The sequence below is a fragment of the Colobus angolensis genome, unplaced genomic scaffold, assembly GCF_000951035.1.
Source record: "Colobus angolensis palliatus isolate OR3802 unplaced genomic scaffold, Cang.pa_1.0 Scaffold297, whole genome shotgun sequence".
Taxonomy (NCBI): domain Eukaryota; kingdom Metazoa; phylum Chordata; class Mammalia; order Primates; family Cercopithecidae; genus Colobus; species Colobus angolensis.
The window spans coordinates 2,886,192-2,905,950 of NW_012116232.1; the positions used below are offsets into that span (position 1 = coordinate 2,886,192).

The window sequence follows — 19,759 nt, forward strand, 5'->3', positions numbered from 1 at the left end:
ATGGTGGCGGGCACCTGTAGTCCCAGCTACTTGGGAGGTTGAGGCAGGAGAATGGCGTGAACCCGGGAGGCGGAGCTTGCAGTAAGCCAAGATGGTGCCACTGCACTCCAGCCTGGGGGACAGAGCGAGACTCCACCTCACAAAAAGGAAGAAAAAAGCGTTTGAATAAAAATATTGCTAAACTAAACCATTTTGCCTATCTTGATATGTACAATTCAAGGGATTGCCAGTTTACTCTGTGTATCATTGCAATGTAATAATATAATTTAAAAATCTCCTATAGTTAGTTACTTGCTAATTTAAAAATCCAATTCATGAAACTTTTAAGATGTTAATTATTTTTTGAATTTTATGTTATCTCACATTATTGTCACTAAGCCTGTGGGATAATTGTCTCTAGAATATCTGGAAGACCTGCATTCTGCTTAAAATGCAATACATTTATTCATGAAAATGTAAAAAACAGAGCCTAATAAATATTCTTTTTTTTTTTTTTCTGAAATTGCTGTAGCTAAGAAAACCAAACGAAAGTGAAATAAAAATGACATGGGTGTATGTATGTGCACATGTACATATTTATATTTATACTTATATTCTGTTTCGTTCAGTACCTGGCACATAATAGGTACCCAATAAATATTCTCAGAATTACTCTACCAAAATTTTATTGAATGTTTCTTGCCTTATCAGTGTCTATTATATGGTTTTTATAATCTAGATATAAAAAATTACCTTCTCCTTAATTCTAATTCTGTTCATCTATAATTCAAAATTTTCTTTCTCACTGTGGTAAATTTCTCTTTTCATACAAGCTAAAGGTAATGACTCTGTGAGAATGATAAAGTGATAAAAATATACATATCGGGTTAACTCATGTCTGGTATTTCTATAATTACTTTTCCTTACTCCTCAGCTGCTCTACCACACTCCACATCACCCAACCCCTTTAAGAAGTACTTTCAAAAGGGGTGTGTATGTGTGTGTGTGTATGTATGTGTGTGTTTGTGCGTGTGTGTGAATAAAAACAAACAGACGTTATCCATTTTATCAGAGAATAAGAAAATTTAGAGCTAGAAATGAGCCCAGAAAACTTTGTTTTAACAAGATATCTGGGTTTAATCATTATATTCAAAGGATAGTCAAGACATTTTTACCCATGTAAACCTTGCTGTTTCCTGTTCTAGGGGCTTAGTATACAGATGTTCCTCAATCTGTGACGGGGTTATGTGCTCATACACCTGTTGTGAAGTCAAAAAATCATCAAACTACTGTAAATCTGGGGCCACCTATGTTTGGTCATGGAAGGAAATATAGCAAGCATTTGTGGACCTTCCCACTGTTAATGATGTTGCTAAAAACATGGAATATTTAGCTACCAGTTAGGGTGACCAAGTTTTTAGAGAGCCAAAGGGAGATAGCACAGCAAGACCAAAAATATGCTTAGTACACCATAAATCATTATTCACGTATGTGTTATTACTATTTAACAATGAAAATTAGTAGTACTTTAATGCTAGTTCATAGTAGGGCCAATAGTATGAAAAAATGTATTAATTTTTTTAATGTTTCTGTCTTCTGATTCAGACATTTATTTTAATGTTTTTAAAGTCTTCACTGGAAATTTAAATTTTTAGGCTACATTATTGTGCATTTTTAAGTAAATATAAAATTTTTTTTTTTTTTTTTGAGACGGAGTCTCACTGTGTTGCCCAGGCTGGAGTGCAGTGGCCGGATCTCAGCTCACTGCAAGCTCCGCCTCCCGGGTTCGTGCCATTCTCCTGCCTCAGCCTCCCGAGTAGCTGGGACTACAGGTGCCCGCCACCTCGCCCGACTAGTTGTTTGTATTTTTTAGTAGAGACGGGGTTTCACAGTATTAGCCAGGATGGTCTCGATCTCCTGACCTCGTGATCCGCCCGTCTCGGCCTCCCAAAGTGCTGGGATTACAGGCTTGAGCCACCGCGCCTGGCCTAAATATAAGAATTTTTTAAAAGGTGGATACAATGTAGTAATTAAACATATATTACCTTTATTTAATAAAATAACTATGGCATATTTATATTTGCCTTTCCTTTCTTTTCTTTTTAATAGAGGTAAAAATGAATACAGTCAAAGTAGAATTTACTTTGAGTCATAGTTCTGTTCTGCCCTCATTAAGCCCATATTACGTTGATTTCTTGTGTCAGTCCAATGTGATAACATCAAGCCAAATATCCTCTCAACAAAAAGGTTTGAGCATGGAATACTTTCGATTTTACTGCATAGCTTTACTAAATAGTTTTTCAGACTTGTAGGAATTAGTTCCCAGCTCTTCAAAAATACCCATCCACTTTGTATCTACATGCTTGTTTTGGTAGACCAGCTGCCTTTCAATCAGGTTGTTTGCATCTATGAATTCATCATATATGTTCTCTATGTCCAAAATGTCCACCAGTTTTAAACACTTAGAAGTATGTTGGATTTCAACATAAATTAAAACACTATCAGGATTAATAGTTGTAAAGCACATAGTTTTTTACCTTATGAAATTGAGATTGGATGCTGTTTTAGTCTACTTTGTGTTGCTATCACAGAATATCACACACTGGTTAATTTATAAAAAACAGAGATGTATTTCTTAAAGTTCGGGAGGCTATGAAGTCCAAGAGCATGCCACCAGAATCTGGCAGAAGGCAGAGGGCAAGAGAACAGGGATGCTAAACAGGGCAAGAGAGAAAGAGAAGGCCGAACTCGCCCACTCCCATTATAACAATATTAATCCATTCATTAGGGCAGGCCCTCATAAACTAATCACCTCTTAAAATTCCTACCTCTGAACACAGTTGCATTGAGGATTAAGTTTCCAACTTAAGACCTTTGGGGGCCATATTCAAACCAGAGCAGATTCTAAACAAATTACAGCTTTAGTAAATAAGTGAGAAATTCCTGTTTAACTTGACTGCCCTTTTCCGGTGACATTTTTTGAAAACAGTCTTAAATCCTAAAAATGAGTCCTTTTTTCCCTCTATGGCTTTTTGTCCTAAACTACACAGAACTTCAAACAACTCAAGTAGAGTCAGTTCATCTTTTTCTAGGTTTCTTACATCTTCTTTAGAGATCATTAAACAGTTTTAGAGAAACATCATTTACATTTCTGTCTCATGGTAATCTTTTTCTTTGTTCTCATCTATCATGTATTTAAAAATCAAAGAGAGACATTATTTTTGTTCCATGCTTTGAAAATATAATTTTACAGAAAGCCAATATTTTAACATATTTTTATGGCCAGCCACAGTGATGGGCATCTTGTCGGCATATGTCTCAAAGTACATATTTTCTTACATTTCCAGAAAGTCAAAAAGCTCATTAAGTGCTCTGCACATTTTGAGGAAACTGAAAAGTGACCAAAAAATTTCATTATAAAACCACAATATCATAACTAAGCAAACCACATTCCTTTTTATTAATATTGTATAAAGATGTACAGGACATTTAATAGGTAAGGACAGTTCATTTTCTCTTATAAGACATTTATGGGCTGAATGGAATTTTCCAACATTTACGTTTGCACAGTCTGTCAAATATGCAGATAAATGAGTAGAGTCTACTTTGAATTTGGACAAGATGCAACATCTTTTATGTCATCTGAAATTTCGTTAAAATCTTCACAGAAATCAAGGAGATGATTTGAAACTCCATTTTAGAATTCAAAATTCCAAGAGCTAGAGGGAGCATGGTTTTGCTAGCATGATTCAACGTATCATTTGATATTTTGTAGCACCATGATCATTAATAAGATCTGACAAAATCAGCTCTACACTCTAAGGGGTCAACATATTGGTCCTCAAAATTTCCTCTTTTGTTTACCCTCAGGAACGTTTTTAGTTGCAACGTTTGAATCAGAAAAAAAGTAACTGTACTCAGGTGTGTTGAGCAATCAAGAGAACAAAATGATAATGCATGTTTATTCTTATTCCATTTTCAAAAGAGCATTGATTTTTTTGGGGGGGTTGGGAGGAGATAAAAAATGGTTTTGATTGACTTACAAAAACTTGCCTGCCTCATCCTAGTCTTGTGAGATCTAGGCTCCACAGGTGTATTCACATCACCTTCTGTCTAGTCTCAAATTTATTTCTGTTTATTGCACACTACTCTGTTTTGATTTTCTCCCTATTCTAGGTCCATGCATCCTTCTATGTTATTTTTAAAGTAACACAGTTGTTTAGATTTTTTTTGTCAGTATTGTCATGCTAGCTTTGGTATTATAGTCATACTCATTTTCATCACTGAACTGTAAGAAAATGTGGTTATGATATTCACAATATAAAAAATAAGGTAGCACAATCTTGATACAAATCACTACAGTTAATTCACAGGCAAAATCAAAGAGGAGCTCAGGATCACAATGCGTGTAGGTTAAATAATCACATCATCTAGAATAATGCAACAATGGATGAGCTGGTATTGGGATCACAAATCTTGATTATCAGCTTCAGTAGTCAGGAGAAAACTTGCAGGCGCCATTAAGAAAAATGAGTAATTGATGCTTCAATCCATTCAACACTAAAAATACTGTGGCATTCAGCCTCCATTTTCTAGGTGGTCCTGTGGATTTTGTAGATTTCTTTCAACGTTCTGCATCCATTTCTGAAATCTGAGGCTTTTTATGTCTTGGAGAAGGCTTTCCCAGAAAACAAAAATTTACTGCTAAAACCAAGACAGTACTGAGCAAACCTGGGCAGTTGGTTGCCCTATCATTAATTCTGTCTCTACTGCATACTAGCAGAATGATTGTGGATAAATTCTGTATACTCTTTGCTTCAGTTTCTTCATCTGTATGTTGGAGATAATAATAGTATCACATCACAGTGTTTTATAGAATTAAAATGAGTACCATAAGAAAACAAATAAACTCTTCTAATAGAATCAGACATTTTGAAAATTATGTGTTAGTTATTACTGCTATCATTATCAGCCACTTTATTTAACTCAGAAATGCTAAGGATAAAATTTTTCCATCTGCCTATCTTAATTTCCTACCTTCATCCCCATCCCAGACACGCTTAAATTATTTTCTTTCTATTGATTGATCATTCCATTTCCTTTAACAATTTCTGCTGTTTTCTTTCATTTGTTATGGTAGTTGCAAATCTGGTACACCAAATGTAGTTTTTTTGTTTCTTTGTTTGTTTGGCTTTTTTTTTTTTTTTTTAATTCAACGCAAGATCACCAATAACTTAGAGTGTGCTAATCATAATAAGTATGCTTCTGAAGCCAGAAATTTTGCTAACGAAGTTCCATTGAATCCAAAGGACAATTGTGTATGAATGTTGTATGCTCTTAAGAGCACACACTTGCTAGTGTTTCTCTGTTACCAATTAAAACATGAAAATACTTAGATTGGTTTTCAATTTGATACAGACTTGAATATTGTTGGTAGGTTGTTTCAGTTAATTGACCTAAAAAGAAGTAAGAAATATAATCATATTGTCCTTCTTACTGGGTTACCCAACTGTGGTATGTTTTACAAAGGAAATCCTAATTTCTTCAGAACATTAATCTCTTCACTTTCTCAAGAGCTTGTGAGGTGGCCTCTGTGTCTGATGACCTGGTTCTTAACAGTTAGATCAATGCTAGGAATTTTTTTCACAGAGTTCATGCCACATTTATCTGAAAATAGGCTTTTCGGAATCCTGCTGGCTTCAGTTAATTTACGATTCAAATTAATGTTTTATGCTCATGGATATGTTAGTGGTAAGGTGAACACTCCTACATTTTCATTAAAAAAAGAAACTCAGCTATATTACAAATATTTCAGAACACGGTATGTTGAAGAGGTAATTTTAAACTCATATTATTCTGCTTTACCAAATCCAGCTTAACATTAAAATAATGCATTATTATGCAAAAAGTAGAACAGGTTCTTGATAATTACTGGCAAGCAGTTGATAATTATTACAGGGTGATTGTTCAAGCAGTCTGAGAAATGCAACTCTCTAGAATTATTTTTTTTCAAAAAAGAAGGGAAAAAAAACTATCCAGAAGCATTCACAATTAATTTGTATAGTTTGTATCCCATCTGGAAACACTTACATAGTTAAAAATGAAAACTATTTTAAGATCTGTCTATCTCATTTGCTGACTTGCTTTTTTGACAATAAAGTTAGAAATATCAACAGTTTCACATAAAGTCTTCGTGTACCCAGATTCTTATTTTTTTTTTTTTAATCATAAGGCAAAAGTCACATTTCCCTGTTCCAGAAATTTGGTCTTAGTATCATTAAATGTACCTTATGGTATATTGGAGGGTTTTACATGGACAGAGTCACTCTCACAAGTGACAATCATTGTGTAAGCCATCCATTCTTCCCATCACTCTCCTTTCGAGGTATGTGAGTGCTCAGTGACAAAGACAAGGCAGATTAGGTAAGACAAAAATAAAAGGAAAATCAGAAGCTTCATGTAAGTTTTACAAAATATTTGGCCTTTTGAATATGAATAGAAACTTCATAGAAAGCCTGAAAACAATTATTGTTTATATAAAAATTTCTTTCTAGAGATGATAGATTCATTGAATTTTCTGAAACTATCTTCTGAGGAATAATTCTGTCATTCTCCTCTGATTTTTCTCTCACATCTCCTTATCTTCCCTTAAGAAGCTAATTTCCTTGAAGTCTTTGATATTTTTGTTTATTGTTATTTTTTAATGAGTTTTCCAAGAGTTCCTTGCAAAAATTACACTGGTCTGTGGTACAGACCCTGACAAAATTTTTTAGTGTCATTCTTTGTTTGCTACTTTATTTGTCTTTTTGTTCTAACCTAAGGAAAAGTATACAGATGAATTAGTGTTTTTCTTGTTTTATCATTTAAAAGTCATAAGTGCAATTGTACAGTAATCAAGATGTAATTCAGATTCAAAAGTTAAAATCTGCTGTCTTCATCTGCTTTGGGCATTTTTTGTTTTATTTTCTCCCAGACAGGATCTGGGTCTATCACCCAGGCTGGAGTACAGTGGTGTGGTCTTGGCTCACTGCAACCTCCAACTCTTGGGCACAAGTCATCCTCTCACCTCAGCTTCCTCAGTAGCTGTGGCTACAGGCACCCTCCACCCTATCCACCTAATTTTGATATTTTTTGTAGAGACAGAATTTCAGCATGTTGCCTAGGCTAGTCCTGATTTCCTGGACTCAAAGCAATCTGCCTGCCTCGGCCTCCCAAAGTCTGGAATTATAGGAATAAGACACCACGCCTGGCTGCTATAGGCATTTTTATAGTCTTAATTTATAAGTACCACAAATATTAATAATAACTAAGTTGGAAATGTTATAAAGTGAAATTAGATAACTCATACTTGATTGGAATATTTTTTGGTGTTCTTAGTTAAAATAACATTAACATGTATTATTGTTATAGTTATTATTTTTCTGATCCTCCCTATATCATTTATATAGGCTTTTTATTATTTAAATGAAAATTGCTATTGAACATGAAAGAATTCAGAATACATTCAGATTTAAAAAACGAAAGAAATACTCGCTTTCTTACTTTCACATATATTATGTGAATTACTTATCACAGTATCCTGAAGCCTCAGTTATTTTACTGCTATGTGGATAAGGCTTCTGACACTCGAACAGTTTAAGTACTTTGTTAAAAGTAACAATGACTAAATTGAAGAGATAAGATTAAATTCAAGGCTTTAGACTCCAAGAATTACTCAAGATACTTCTTATTTACATCTGTACTTTTGTCTTCATTTTTATAATTGTTTGACACCTTCACATTATAGGATATCTTAAGGTATTATGATGTAACAGCCTTCTTATTTTCTAGCACTAATTTTCTTTATCTTTTACTCAACATTTTAGAGCTGACGATTTAAGAGGAAGAGTCCCAAGGACTGTTTAGTGGGCAGCATGATACAACTTGTAGTTTGGATAAAAATCCATTGTAAAAGAGAGGGATGATTAAAGAGAGGTCATTCATTCAATCAATACATTAATTGTGCAGCTACTGTATACTACCTATTAGGAGTGGTAATCAGAAGAGATGAAACAACTTATTCTCTTTGAGCTTTCTTTCTGGTTGGGAAGGGCACAGAAAATAAGTAGAAACAATTATTAAAATACATAGTTTACATAAGTGATAAGGAGTAAGGTGAAAATAATACAAGAAAAGCAATAGAGCGAGTCAGAATATGGAAAACGGGTCTGTAATTTTAGATAGGAAGACTCAGAAAAAACCCTCTGTGGGAAGGTGACATTTGAATACATAGTAAAAGGAGGGTGGCAAGTAAGCCATGCAGATATCTTTTGGAAGAGTATTCCAGGCCAAAGGAGCATCAGATGCAAAGGCCATGGGACTGGAATATCTCTCACCCATTCAAAGAACAGAGCAGGCCAATGGAAGTGGAATGAAGTGAAGGAAGGGAAGAATAGGAAATGATGTCACAGGGGTGCAGTTCTTAGGGCTATGTAAGGCTTTTGTAAAGACTCAGTTTTATTTTCATTGAGTGGGAGCCATTGGAGGCTTTGATTAGAGGAGCGATATTGTATGACTTATATATAAAAAGAATCTCTGCTCTGCTAAATATAGAGAGAAGTGGCATTAGGGCCAAAGTAGGGAGATCAGTTAAGAATCAGTTAAGAGGCTCTTCATAAGAAATCAGATGGCTCCAATCAAGTTGGTGCAGTTGAGATAAGAACCTGGCAGGCTTAGTGGGTAAGATCTATAAGATTTCCTGTTGGATTAAATGTAGTGTGTGAAGGAAATAAAGGAATCAATATAATTCCTGAGTTTTTGACCAGAACATTTTCAAGAATGAAGTTGCTATTTGCTAAAATGAGGAAAACAGAAGGAAGAGCAGATTGAAGGCAGGAGGGTAGAATAGGATAAGATCAGGAGCTGTTTTGGACATAAAATATTTGATATCTTATTAAATATCCTAGTGGAGATTAAATGGGTGCTAAAGCTGCACTGATATGAGAGGGTTCCGCTCTAAGGCATTTAGCCTAATAGAAGTGGGAATATAATTATTCAAAACCAAATATTTTTATAGATTGCTTTAATGTTAAGCACAGTACTAGGTGCTAGGATGTAATATTAGTAAAATTGATATGATGCCTGCTCTCAAGGTACATAATGGTATATAGTTTGTCTTATAGGTGATTGAGTTATGTAGTGTTCACAAACATGCAATCTCAGAAAGGAATCCTTGTGCCATTATCACATTGATACAACTATACCTAGGAGTTTAATTCAAGGGGTCGTCCTCTTGAAAGGAGTTTGCTTTTTTCCATGCATGGACTTCCTTCCTAGAAGTTCTGTTATGGCAGACTATTAATTATAAACAAGGCTTTTCATATTTACATCTATTATTTACATTCAGTGTCCACTTGATATGGTTTGACTGTGTCCCAACCCAAATACCACCTTGAATTGCAATAATCCCCATGTGTCAAGGGTGGGGCCGGGGGAGATAATTGAATAATGAGGGTGGTTCCCCCATACTCTTCTCATGGTAGTGATTAAGTCTGATGAGATCTGATGGTTTTCTAAATGGGAGTTCCCCTGCACAAACTTCCTCTTGCCTGCTGCCTTATAAGACCTGTCTTGCACCCCCTTCACCTTCTGCCATGATTGTGAGGCCTGCAAGTGGAACTGTGAGTCCATTAAACCTCTTTTCTTTATAAACCCAGTCTTGTGTATGTCTTTATCAGCAGCGTGAGAATGGACTAATACACCATTGTTCTTTCCTGTTCATGTTACCGGTAAAATTCAAGTATTGAGTTGTCTTTGATGAGTGCTGCCCTCCCAGTATCATGGACATATAGGTGGTTGGTGTTGATGTTTTCCTGGCTAAACAGTCATAACTAAAAGGTGACTTATTTACTAGACTTGTTTGTTCTATATTTGAGTGCTACAAATTTTTGCTACTGACATTTCAAGATCTGATATTCTTCTCTTAGTAACTCTGCATGGGGTTTTTGAAGAGCATACTAAGGCACTGAGTAAAATAAATACATTTCTAATAATGCATCTACCCAGATAAAAGTGGGAGTTCTTTGGTTTCTTATCATTTTTGCTTGTTCTTGTTCTTCTTTTTTTTTTTTTTTCTTTTTTTTTCAAAAGGGTGTTTTAGGTCTTTTAGGATACATTTGAGATGGTGTTATGCCTGCCATTTTTCCATTATGAAAGACTGCTGTGCTAAACGTTGGTATTTGATTCTCAAATCACAGCATCTTTTGTTTGAGTCAAAGAAGAGAGCAAATAGCTGTCTATTCAGGGAACCAGGTAGCACTAACCACTCTCCATTCTCAAACACTAAAAGTAATTTAAGCTACCGCAGACCCAACACTGCTTTGGTAGTATCCCCCAGAGAACAAAGCTGTTAAAGCAAAATTTCATGTGGTTTTCTTTCATGACCTGAGCTCCTTCTGAGAAATATATCAAGAGGTATGCAGGAATATTTCAAAACTGTTTCATTGACAGTATTCTAGTGGGGGTCTTTATCAAATAACAACTGTGAAGTCATATCTGGCAGTATGAGGAGTGCTATGATTCAGATTACAGCATGGTGGCTCACTTCTAAGAATTTCCACATCCAGGAAAATCTTTGAAAGGATGAAGTTAAAAAAAAGAAGAAGAAAATCTGGATATATGTTTTTCAAATGTCCTCATTTAAAATCAATTTTTTCAACATTTATTTTAGATTCATCGGGTACATGGGCAGGTTTGTTACATAAGTGTATTCTGTGATGCTAAAGTTTGGGGTACGAATGATCCCATTATCCAGGTATTAAGTGAGCATAGTGCCCAATAGGTTTTTCTACCATCGCCCCCCTCCCTACCTCCCACCTCTGGTAACTCCACGTTTCTATTGTGGCCATCTTTATGTCCATGAATACTCAGTGTTTAGCTCCTGATTACACGTGAGAACATACAGTATTTGAAAAATCTGAATATTTATATAGATTAAAATTGGGCTTAGTGTGGAAGCCAACTAAATGTGGCGACTTCCATCCTAAAACAAAAGTCAATGTGTATGATCTATATAGCTCAAAAAGGCATCACTTAGAAAGACAACTCTTTGTTGTCAAAATTTTTCCATGTAATTTTTATACTTTTACCAATTTTACATATATTCATAAAGGTCAATGCCATTGATTTTTCATCTTTTTTTTTTTTTATTTTGAGACAGAGTCTCGCTCTGTCACCCAGGCTGGAGTGCAGTGGCACTATCTTGGCTCACTGCAAGCTCTGCCTCCTGGGTTCACCCTATTCTCCTGCCTCAGCCTCCTGAGTAGCTGGTACTACAGGCGCCCGCCACCACGCTCGGTCAATTTTTTGTGTTTTTAGTAGAGATGGGGTTTCACCATGTTAGCCAGGATGGTCTTGATCTCCTGACCTCATGATCCACCCACCTTGGCCTCCCAAAGTGCTGAGATTACAGGCATGAGCCACTATGCCCAGCCTGATTTTCATCTTTTAAAATTTTATAAAAATGCTGTCATAGTGTATAGATCTTTTTTTTAAAAAAAGTAATATTAGATTTTTGTGTATTATCCATGTTTGTGACTTTAAATATAGTACACTGATTTTCTACTACTCTTTAAAATATCATTGTACAAATTAACCTTTTACCCAATCATTTATCCATTCTTCTACTGATAGAAGTTAGGTATTTAGGGCTCTTCAAAAAACCTTGAAGGAAAAGAATTGACAGTCATAGACAATTTCTCAACTTTTCTCCAACATCTTGATATACTTATTTGTTGGGCCTCTATAAATTCTAAAGCTTCACAGAAGTTTTTTTAGGGTAGGGACAAAATATCTCAAGGTGGAAATAAGAGTTCTGAATCTTAAAACAAGGACAGAAATGAAGTAATTGACAACCAAGGAACATGGCAGACACAGAGCTTCCCCTACTATTTTTTTTTTTTATTATTATACTTTAAGTTCTAGGGTACATGTGCATAACGTGCAGGTTTGTTACATATGTATACTTGTGCCATGTTGGTGTGCTGCACCCATCAACTCGTCAGCACCCATCAATTCATCATTTATATTATGTATAACTCCCCAATGCAATCCCTCCCCCCTCCCCCCTCCCCGTGATAGGCCCCAGTGTGTGATGTTCCCCTTCCCGAGTCCAAGGTGGGATTGTAAACTAGTTCAACCATTATGGAAAACAGTATGGCAATTCCTCAAGGATCTAGAACTAGATGTACCATATGACCCAGCCATCCCACTACTGGGTATATACCCAAAGGATTATAAATTATTCTACTACAAAGACACATGCACACGTATGCTTATTGCAGCACTATTCACAATAGCAAAGACTTGGAATCAACCCAAATGTCCATCTGTGACAGACTGGATTAAGAAAATGTGGCACATATACACCATGGAATACTATGCAGCCATAAAAAAGGATGAGTTTGCGTCCTTTGTAGGGACATGGATGCAGCTGGAAACCATCATTCTTAGCAAACTATCCCCTACTATTTTAACAGAACCAAAACATGATGTTTCAGTACAGTTCACGAACTTTTTCTTGTTTCCTAGCTCTGTTGTCTGCTATATGCCACTTTAGTATAGCAATTCTGAATATTTATTTTCTGTCAATGTATAACAGGCTCTATTCATGCAAAATCTTCAAAGATCAAACTTGCTGATGTCTCTAATCCATTCAATGTGAATATAAATCCAATGAATATCCTCATTCTTTTAGATCTTCCCAAAAATAAATGGTACACATGTGTGGCTATTCATCAGAATTCACTGGGGATCTTTATGAAAATATATACTTATATAACACAACCTTGGAAATTATGATACAAGATTTATAGGACAAAGGAATTGCATTTTTAATTTTAAAACTCCTTAGATGATTCCAAAATTAGTTGAGATACAACTTCCCCAAGTATAAAACTTAAAATTTTAAATAGTGTTCCCTAGTGGAGATGGTCTGAAAATTAGTCTAAAAAAGTGATACAAATTTAAAAAATAAAATGTTTTACTTTGAAATCTTTGGCCAGAATTAAGTCGGTCTGCTTTAACTACTTACATTCTGAAAATGTTTGTAGCTGAGAAAGAAGCAAACACTATTGGCATCTCTGAATATCAAACTGATTTACACCTCACAGAAAAGATAAAATGCTCTATCTGTGGAAGAGAAAACCCAAATCATTAAGTTACTTTATTCACTGTGGGCATAGAGGGTATTTTGTGCATTATTGCTATCATGCTTTCTGAATCCAGGCCCTTATAAAACTTTGTAATTGGTTATGCATAAGCGCAACTTATGGCTTTTTTGTTGTGTTTCCAGCACAGTGATGCGGTCCATGACCTCCTTCTGGATGTGATCACGTGGGTTGGAATTTTGCTGTCGCTTGTTTGTCTCCTGATTTGCATCTTCACATTTTGCTTTTTCCGCGGGCTCCAGAGTGACCGTAACACCATCCACAAGAACCTTTGCATCAGTCTCTTTGTAGCAGAGCTGCTCTTCCTGATTGGGATCAACCGAACTGACCAACCAGTAAGCAACCTACATTGATACCAGTGAAGAATTTTTCCACCTCCAGCTTTTCAGTACTGCCAATATTAAAACTACTTAGTTTGAAAGTATCATTTCTTCTAGTCATCTAAGATAGATACTAATTTTCAGGCCTTACTCAGTTTTCCATTTTTCATATCCCATCATCATAAATAAGCAGCAACCTTTACGAATAAGGTGTATATTTCATTTTTAAATAGACTTTTGTTTTTTAGAGCAGTTATTGCTTTACAGCAAAATTGAGCAGAAGCTACAGACATTTCCTATCTATTCCCTGCTCCTACACATGCATAGTGGCCTTCATTATTAACATCCCCCACCAGAGAGGTACACTTGTGACAACAGATGAACCTACATCAACACATCATTATCACCCAAATTCCATAGTTTACCTTAGGTTTCACTCTAGGTATTGTACATTCTCTGGGTTTGAGTTTTTTTCACTGCCTTGAAAATCCTCTGTGCTTCCTCTGTTTAATCTCTCCTTTCCCACTAATCTCTGGTAACCACTATTTTTCTTTTTTACTGTCTCCATGGTTTTGACTTTTCAGAATGTCATATGATTGGAATCATTTAGTGTGTAGCTTTTTCAGATTGGTCTCTCTTTCTTTCCTTCTTTCCATCTTTCTTTCTTTCTTTCTTTCTTTCTTTCTTTCTTTCTTTCTTTCTTTCTTTCATTCATTTTTCTTTCTTTTCTTTTTTGACACAAAGTCTCACTCTGTCACTCAAGCAGGAGTGCAGTGGCATGATCCTGGCTCACCGCAATCTCCACCTCCCAGGCTCAAGTGATCCTCCCACCACAGCCTCTGGAGTAGCTGGGACTACAGGCATTTGCCACCATGCCCAGCTAATTATTTTTTGTATTTCTAATAGGCAGGGTTTGGCCATGTTGTTCAAGCTGATCTCAAAATCCTCGACTCAATCAATCCACCTGTCTCAGCCTCCCAAAGTGCTGGGATTACAGATGTGAAGCACCATGCCTGGACTTGGCTTCTCTCAAATTGTCATATATATTTGAATTTCCTCCATGCATTTTTGTGACTTGATAGCTTATTTCTTTTTAGTGCTAAATAGTATCTTATTGTCTGATGAGATATTACTTCCAAGATGTTAGTTATGCTTTTGTCAAATATGAAGAAAGATGCTATAAACATTTGTATGCAGGTTTTTGTGTGTACATGTTTTTAACTACTTTGGGTGAAACCAGGGAGCACAATTTGTGAATCACATGGTAAGAGTATATTTAGCTTTAAAGAAACTGACAAATTGTCTTCCAAAGTGGTTGTACCATTTTGTGTTCCCATTAGCAATGAAGGAGATGTACATTTCTTCAGAAATTATTTCATAAACCTGTCTTTCTAAGGAACTACATATTGTCATTTTTTTTCTTTTGTTTTAACCACAGGGCTCAATATTGAGGAAACTTTGGTAAAATTATTTAGAAAATGAAAGAATATCTTTTTTTCCAATTAATAGATTAATGTTTTAAAGTTTGTAACATGCCTTAAAAATAGCCAGTATTATATGAAAATCTGCAGGTCTAAAATAAGTTTTTCTAATTGATGTATTTTGGAAAATAGTACAACCTGCAAATCATTTTTAGTATATGTAAACTCTTCCCAATTTTTGTTTGGCACTTCATATTTGGATGAGTTCTGGTCATGTCTTTAAGTGTTAACCTTGCATGTTATTGCACCCTACATTTAGTTGTATCAAGGGAAGGAGGAAGAGAAAAAGGGAAAGAAAAGGAAAAAAAAGGAACAGCGCTAGCCAACTGTTGGTAAAACCAAACAGAAAATGTAAATAATAGACGGTATCTTAATATTACACAGACTTTATGCCCACTTATAATTTTTGTGAGCCAGTTTCAGTTTACTTAAAATTTATGCACATGATACAAGTTTGTTATCATGAGTAGAACTGCAAATGAGCAGAAAAGTTTCATTTTGTAGAAGACTTTTGAGCATAATAAATAGTTCGCTTACTTAATGCTGTTTTCTGGTATGTGTCCATATGTATGGAGTACTTTACAATAAAAATGCAGTTGGATTCATGTTTGTGATTACACATTCATGATTAATGACTGTAAAGGGTACAATTATGGTGATTATATTTTTAATTGGGTATCATATACTAATGTGACAGCTTTCCCCATAAATGCATACCTATGAATAAGCAATCAAAGTACACATTTCTTTCCCCAAAAAAGTAAAGCCTTATGATAACAAAAATTAATAGTTGAAGTTCCAACTCAAAAAAGCAAGAAATGGAAAATTGTGTTATTTTCCAAGAATATATCATTTTATTCTCTTGTTAGCTTGCAATTCAAATGCTGTGTGATTTCTTTTCATTTAGAAACCTTATTCTTATTTTTGTTTCCTGATGTTACATATGGTATGAAAAACTTCGCCAAATATTGCAGACTACACAAAACTCATTTCTAACAAGTAATATAGAGAACAATGATTGATATGAAAAACATGGGTAGAGTGCAGCTCAGCAAAACTTGTCTTTACTCTCCTTGCTAGCGAGGTGTCCTTTTCTGCACTCCACGTAGTGTTTAGGACCAGCTTTCTTTCTAGCTCCTCAGATGTAACACTTCCTGATCTCTCCTTCATTGTCATCTTTGTAACCCAAAATTTGACCTGCCCTTTTGTCTCATTTCATAGAGATTATACTCACCAATGAATTTCTATTACTCTGATAACTTCTGTAAGTTTGCTGCCCTTTTCTAGTAGCAGTTATAGATTTTAATCAGGGCTTCCTATAAGGAACAAAAACTCAAAGAAATGAGAATTCAGGAACTGACATAAGGGTAAGAAATTGATAGTTGGTCAGCTGAAAATTGTAGTACTTTAGAAAATATACAAAAATAAGAACTGGCTGCCTTTTTTGACCAAACTTGTCTAAACCAATATTTAGTACAATAACAAAAAAATCAAAGAAAGAAAGCAGTTTGGGAACATTTAAGTAGATCCATTTTTATTCATGTTCACCATGAATTTTCTAACACCACCTTAAATCCTTTTTGATACCAGGCAGGGAGAAATAAACAATTACTAATAATTAATTTCATCATGAAACAAACAAACAGTAATAATCTCATCATGAAAAGACTGCAATTAACTACACTATTTAATTTTCCCCTTAGTTTTAATGTTTCTCTTTCATTGACTATTGAAGAACTTACTCGGTTAGTATGTTCTAACTCTAACTCATGATTATGGCCAAGAGAAAAAATTCTTAAAAACTATTTTGAAATATTTATGCACATCTCTCAGGAATAATTATTCATAGACTCTTATTAGAATTCTTTCTAAGTATTATTTTTTTTTTATTCTGATGATATGCTGTCATCCATAAGCCATTATTAATGTTAAAGGCAGTTTTCAAAGATAGATTATATTTAAGTATGTTAGTTTTAATATCTGTGTTTTAAGAATCTTCCCTAGATGATTATTTTGCAGACCTATTGTAAATCAATTTTGGTAAATATTTAATTTGGTTTTATGGCAGTTCACCAGTATCCCATGTGATAGTGATTTGACTAAATCATTTGTTCCTTTTCCTAGATTGCCTGTGCTGTTTTCGCTGCCCTCTTACATTTCTTCTTCTTGGCTGCCTTCACCTGGATGTTCCTGGAGGGGGTGCAGCTTTATATCATGCTGGTGGAGGTTTTTGAGAGTGAACATTCACGTAGGAAATACTTTTATCTGGTCGGCTATGGGATGCCTGCACTCATTGTGGCTGTGTCAGCTGCAGTAGACTACAGGAGTTATGGAACAGAGAAAGTGTAAGTTTATTGTTTTCTTTCTTTTTAAATCTAGGTGAAATAAAAGTGTTGGATTTTCTTGGATTTTCTAAGGTCTTTATATAACCTCACAGCAATAAATGAAGAAACTGAGCAGCAAATGTGTATAATTCACTCCATGGTTATACTTTGGTTATGCTGTAAAAAGAAAAAGATACCTTGAGACTTACCATGATGCTGTTTTAAAACAGTATAATTTTTCCACATCCACATCATAACCTTGTGTAATTATGAAGAGATCATAATTTTATTTTTCTTCAGAACATTAAGACATTAATCAAAGGAAGAACTAGCTGTATGAAGAGCTGTTTGCTAGTATAGGATGGTGCAGTCCCTGACATTGCTGGCTTATCTTCTTCCTGACAGGTCAGTTCAAGTCACTGGAAAGCCTTTTATGTCATCAACAGAAAGAGTATAGGAGCAGGGACAGCCCGTGTTTTTCCCCTTTTTTCCTGGGTAGACGTTGAGGTAGAGTGATGAATCTTGCTTTCAACATAGCTTTAAATTGGTAAGACAGACCTATCAAGATGTGAAGCATATTAACATGGAGTTCAGAGAAAAATATGTTTGCAATCTACATGCATATAACAGTTGAGATCTCTAGAGTAAATCAAAGTTTTATGAGAAGATTAGAAAGTAAACCAAGATAGACCTCTGATGAATAATCATATTTAGAACATAGCCTCAGGAGAAAAAATACAAGTAGAGAAAAAGAAGAGGTAAGCAGAGGCTTAGAAAGATTACCATGAGGTTCAGATTCAAGGCAAGGGAGAAGAAAGTCTCAAGATGGTGTTTCAAATCACCATTAGTGACCAGACACAGTGGTGCATGTCTATAAGGCTACTTAGGATGCTGAAGCAGGGGAATCGCCTGAGCCCAGCCTTTCAGATTACAGAGAACTGTGACCATGCCACCTTACTCCAGCCTGCATGACAGCATGAGAACTCATCTCTAAGAAGCAAAACAAAACTAAAACAAAAAACCACCATCAGTGGTGTTTTATGTCAAAATTGACTTAAGTAAAAAGCAAAAAACAAACAAAAAAAAAATTTGACCTCTAAAGCAAGTCTTTTTTTTTTTTTTTTTTAAGAGGCAGGGTCTCTATGTTGCCTGGGCTGCTGGAACTTCTGGGCTCAAGTGATCCACCTGCCTCAGCCTCCCAAGTAGTGCAACAGCCATTTTTGCAAAGTACTGGAAGCAGAAGTCAAATTGGGAGGTGTGAAGAGATAAGTCAGTAGTAATAGTGTTATTTACACCTGGAAGTAAGTTGATTGAAAAATAGTGAAAATATTAACTTATGTGATAATCATGAAGGAAGATTTTAAATATGAAGTCTTAAGCATGTCTAGGGTGAGAAGAATCAAGTTAATAGGACATTCGTAGAGAGAAAATTCCTTATGATACATATGGGCCAAATGAAAGCGAAAAGTCTTGGGGGTTAGAATGACACAAGACTAAACACAAGATTAGGAAACTCTTGATTTATTAATAAAAGTGGTCTTAGAATTTGCAAAGTCCATGGCACTAATTTTACAGGTGAGAAAATAAAATACTAGATTAATTAATTGTGTTGCCTGTGGTTATAGAGTGAGTTGGTAGCAGATGTGAGATAAACCAAGTCAGGTTATTTCAAATCAACTAGGAATTTTTTTTTTTTGAAACTGTAAAATGACCTCACTTTTTTGAGGTGAGTGTGAAGAAAAGGACAGGCAAGGTACATTTTGAAGCAGAGGAACTTTTCCATCAAGTAAAAGATGCTGATTTCTATTGAGTGAATAGGTGAGGTCACATCAAGAGAACGGATTTGAAAAGCTTTGAAATGAAGACTATGGAAAATGTTCTAAGGAGCCAATTAGATATTAATAAAAAGATTTTCAAACAGCAGTGAAGGCTCAGATGAGGTTAGATAACTTCAATTTGTACAGAAGTTAATAAGCCGAATTTCATGGCTTTCCACCGGCAATCAGCAGTCTGAACATGCTGGCAGTAAAACAGCTTGCTTCTCAGAAGTGAGGATTCATAAAAAGGGAACGACAAGAAGAGGACGCCAGAATTATTGGGAGCATAGTTAAAACAGCATATGTGAACTATGCTATTTTAGGCACCAACACTACAATTAAAAGAAGACTTATTCACGTTGAGTCTTTGTCTTGAGTACAGTGACAGGCTGTATAAAACCATTTGTCTAAATATGCCAATAACTATTTTTTTTTTAATCTCACCTTTGTGAATTGTAATCAAGTCTGTGATTTTTTTCTGTTAATTCCAGTGACATCTGTGGTACAGACTAGGATTAGCAAAAAAAAAACCACACACAAAAAACAAAAAACAAAACAAAACAAAAAACACATTATCTGAGGTTGTCCCTAAAGATATCTTAAGGGTGTTAGGTTGATATAGGTTTATTTGTT

At 35.2% G+C, this 19,759-nt stretch overlaps 1 protein-coding gene across 1 annotated transcript in view; it reads left to right on the forward strand.

Moving 5' to 3' along the window:
* ADGRL3 (adhesion G protein-coupled receptor L3) overlaps positions 1–19,759 on the forward strand; it is an 890,906-nt gene that overhangs the window by 779,870 nt on the left and 91,277 nt on the right. Inside the window, exons 18-19 of the mRNA XM_011949310.1 lie at positions 13,310–13,519; positions 17,110–17,330. Of these exons, the coding sequence (XP_011804700.1) occupies positions 13,310–13,519; positions 17,110–17,330 (431 nt within the window). The remainder of the gene's footprint in view (positions 1–13,309; positions 13,520–17,109; positions 17,331–19,759) is intronic.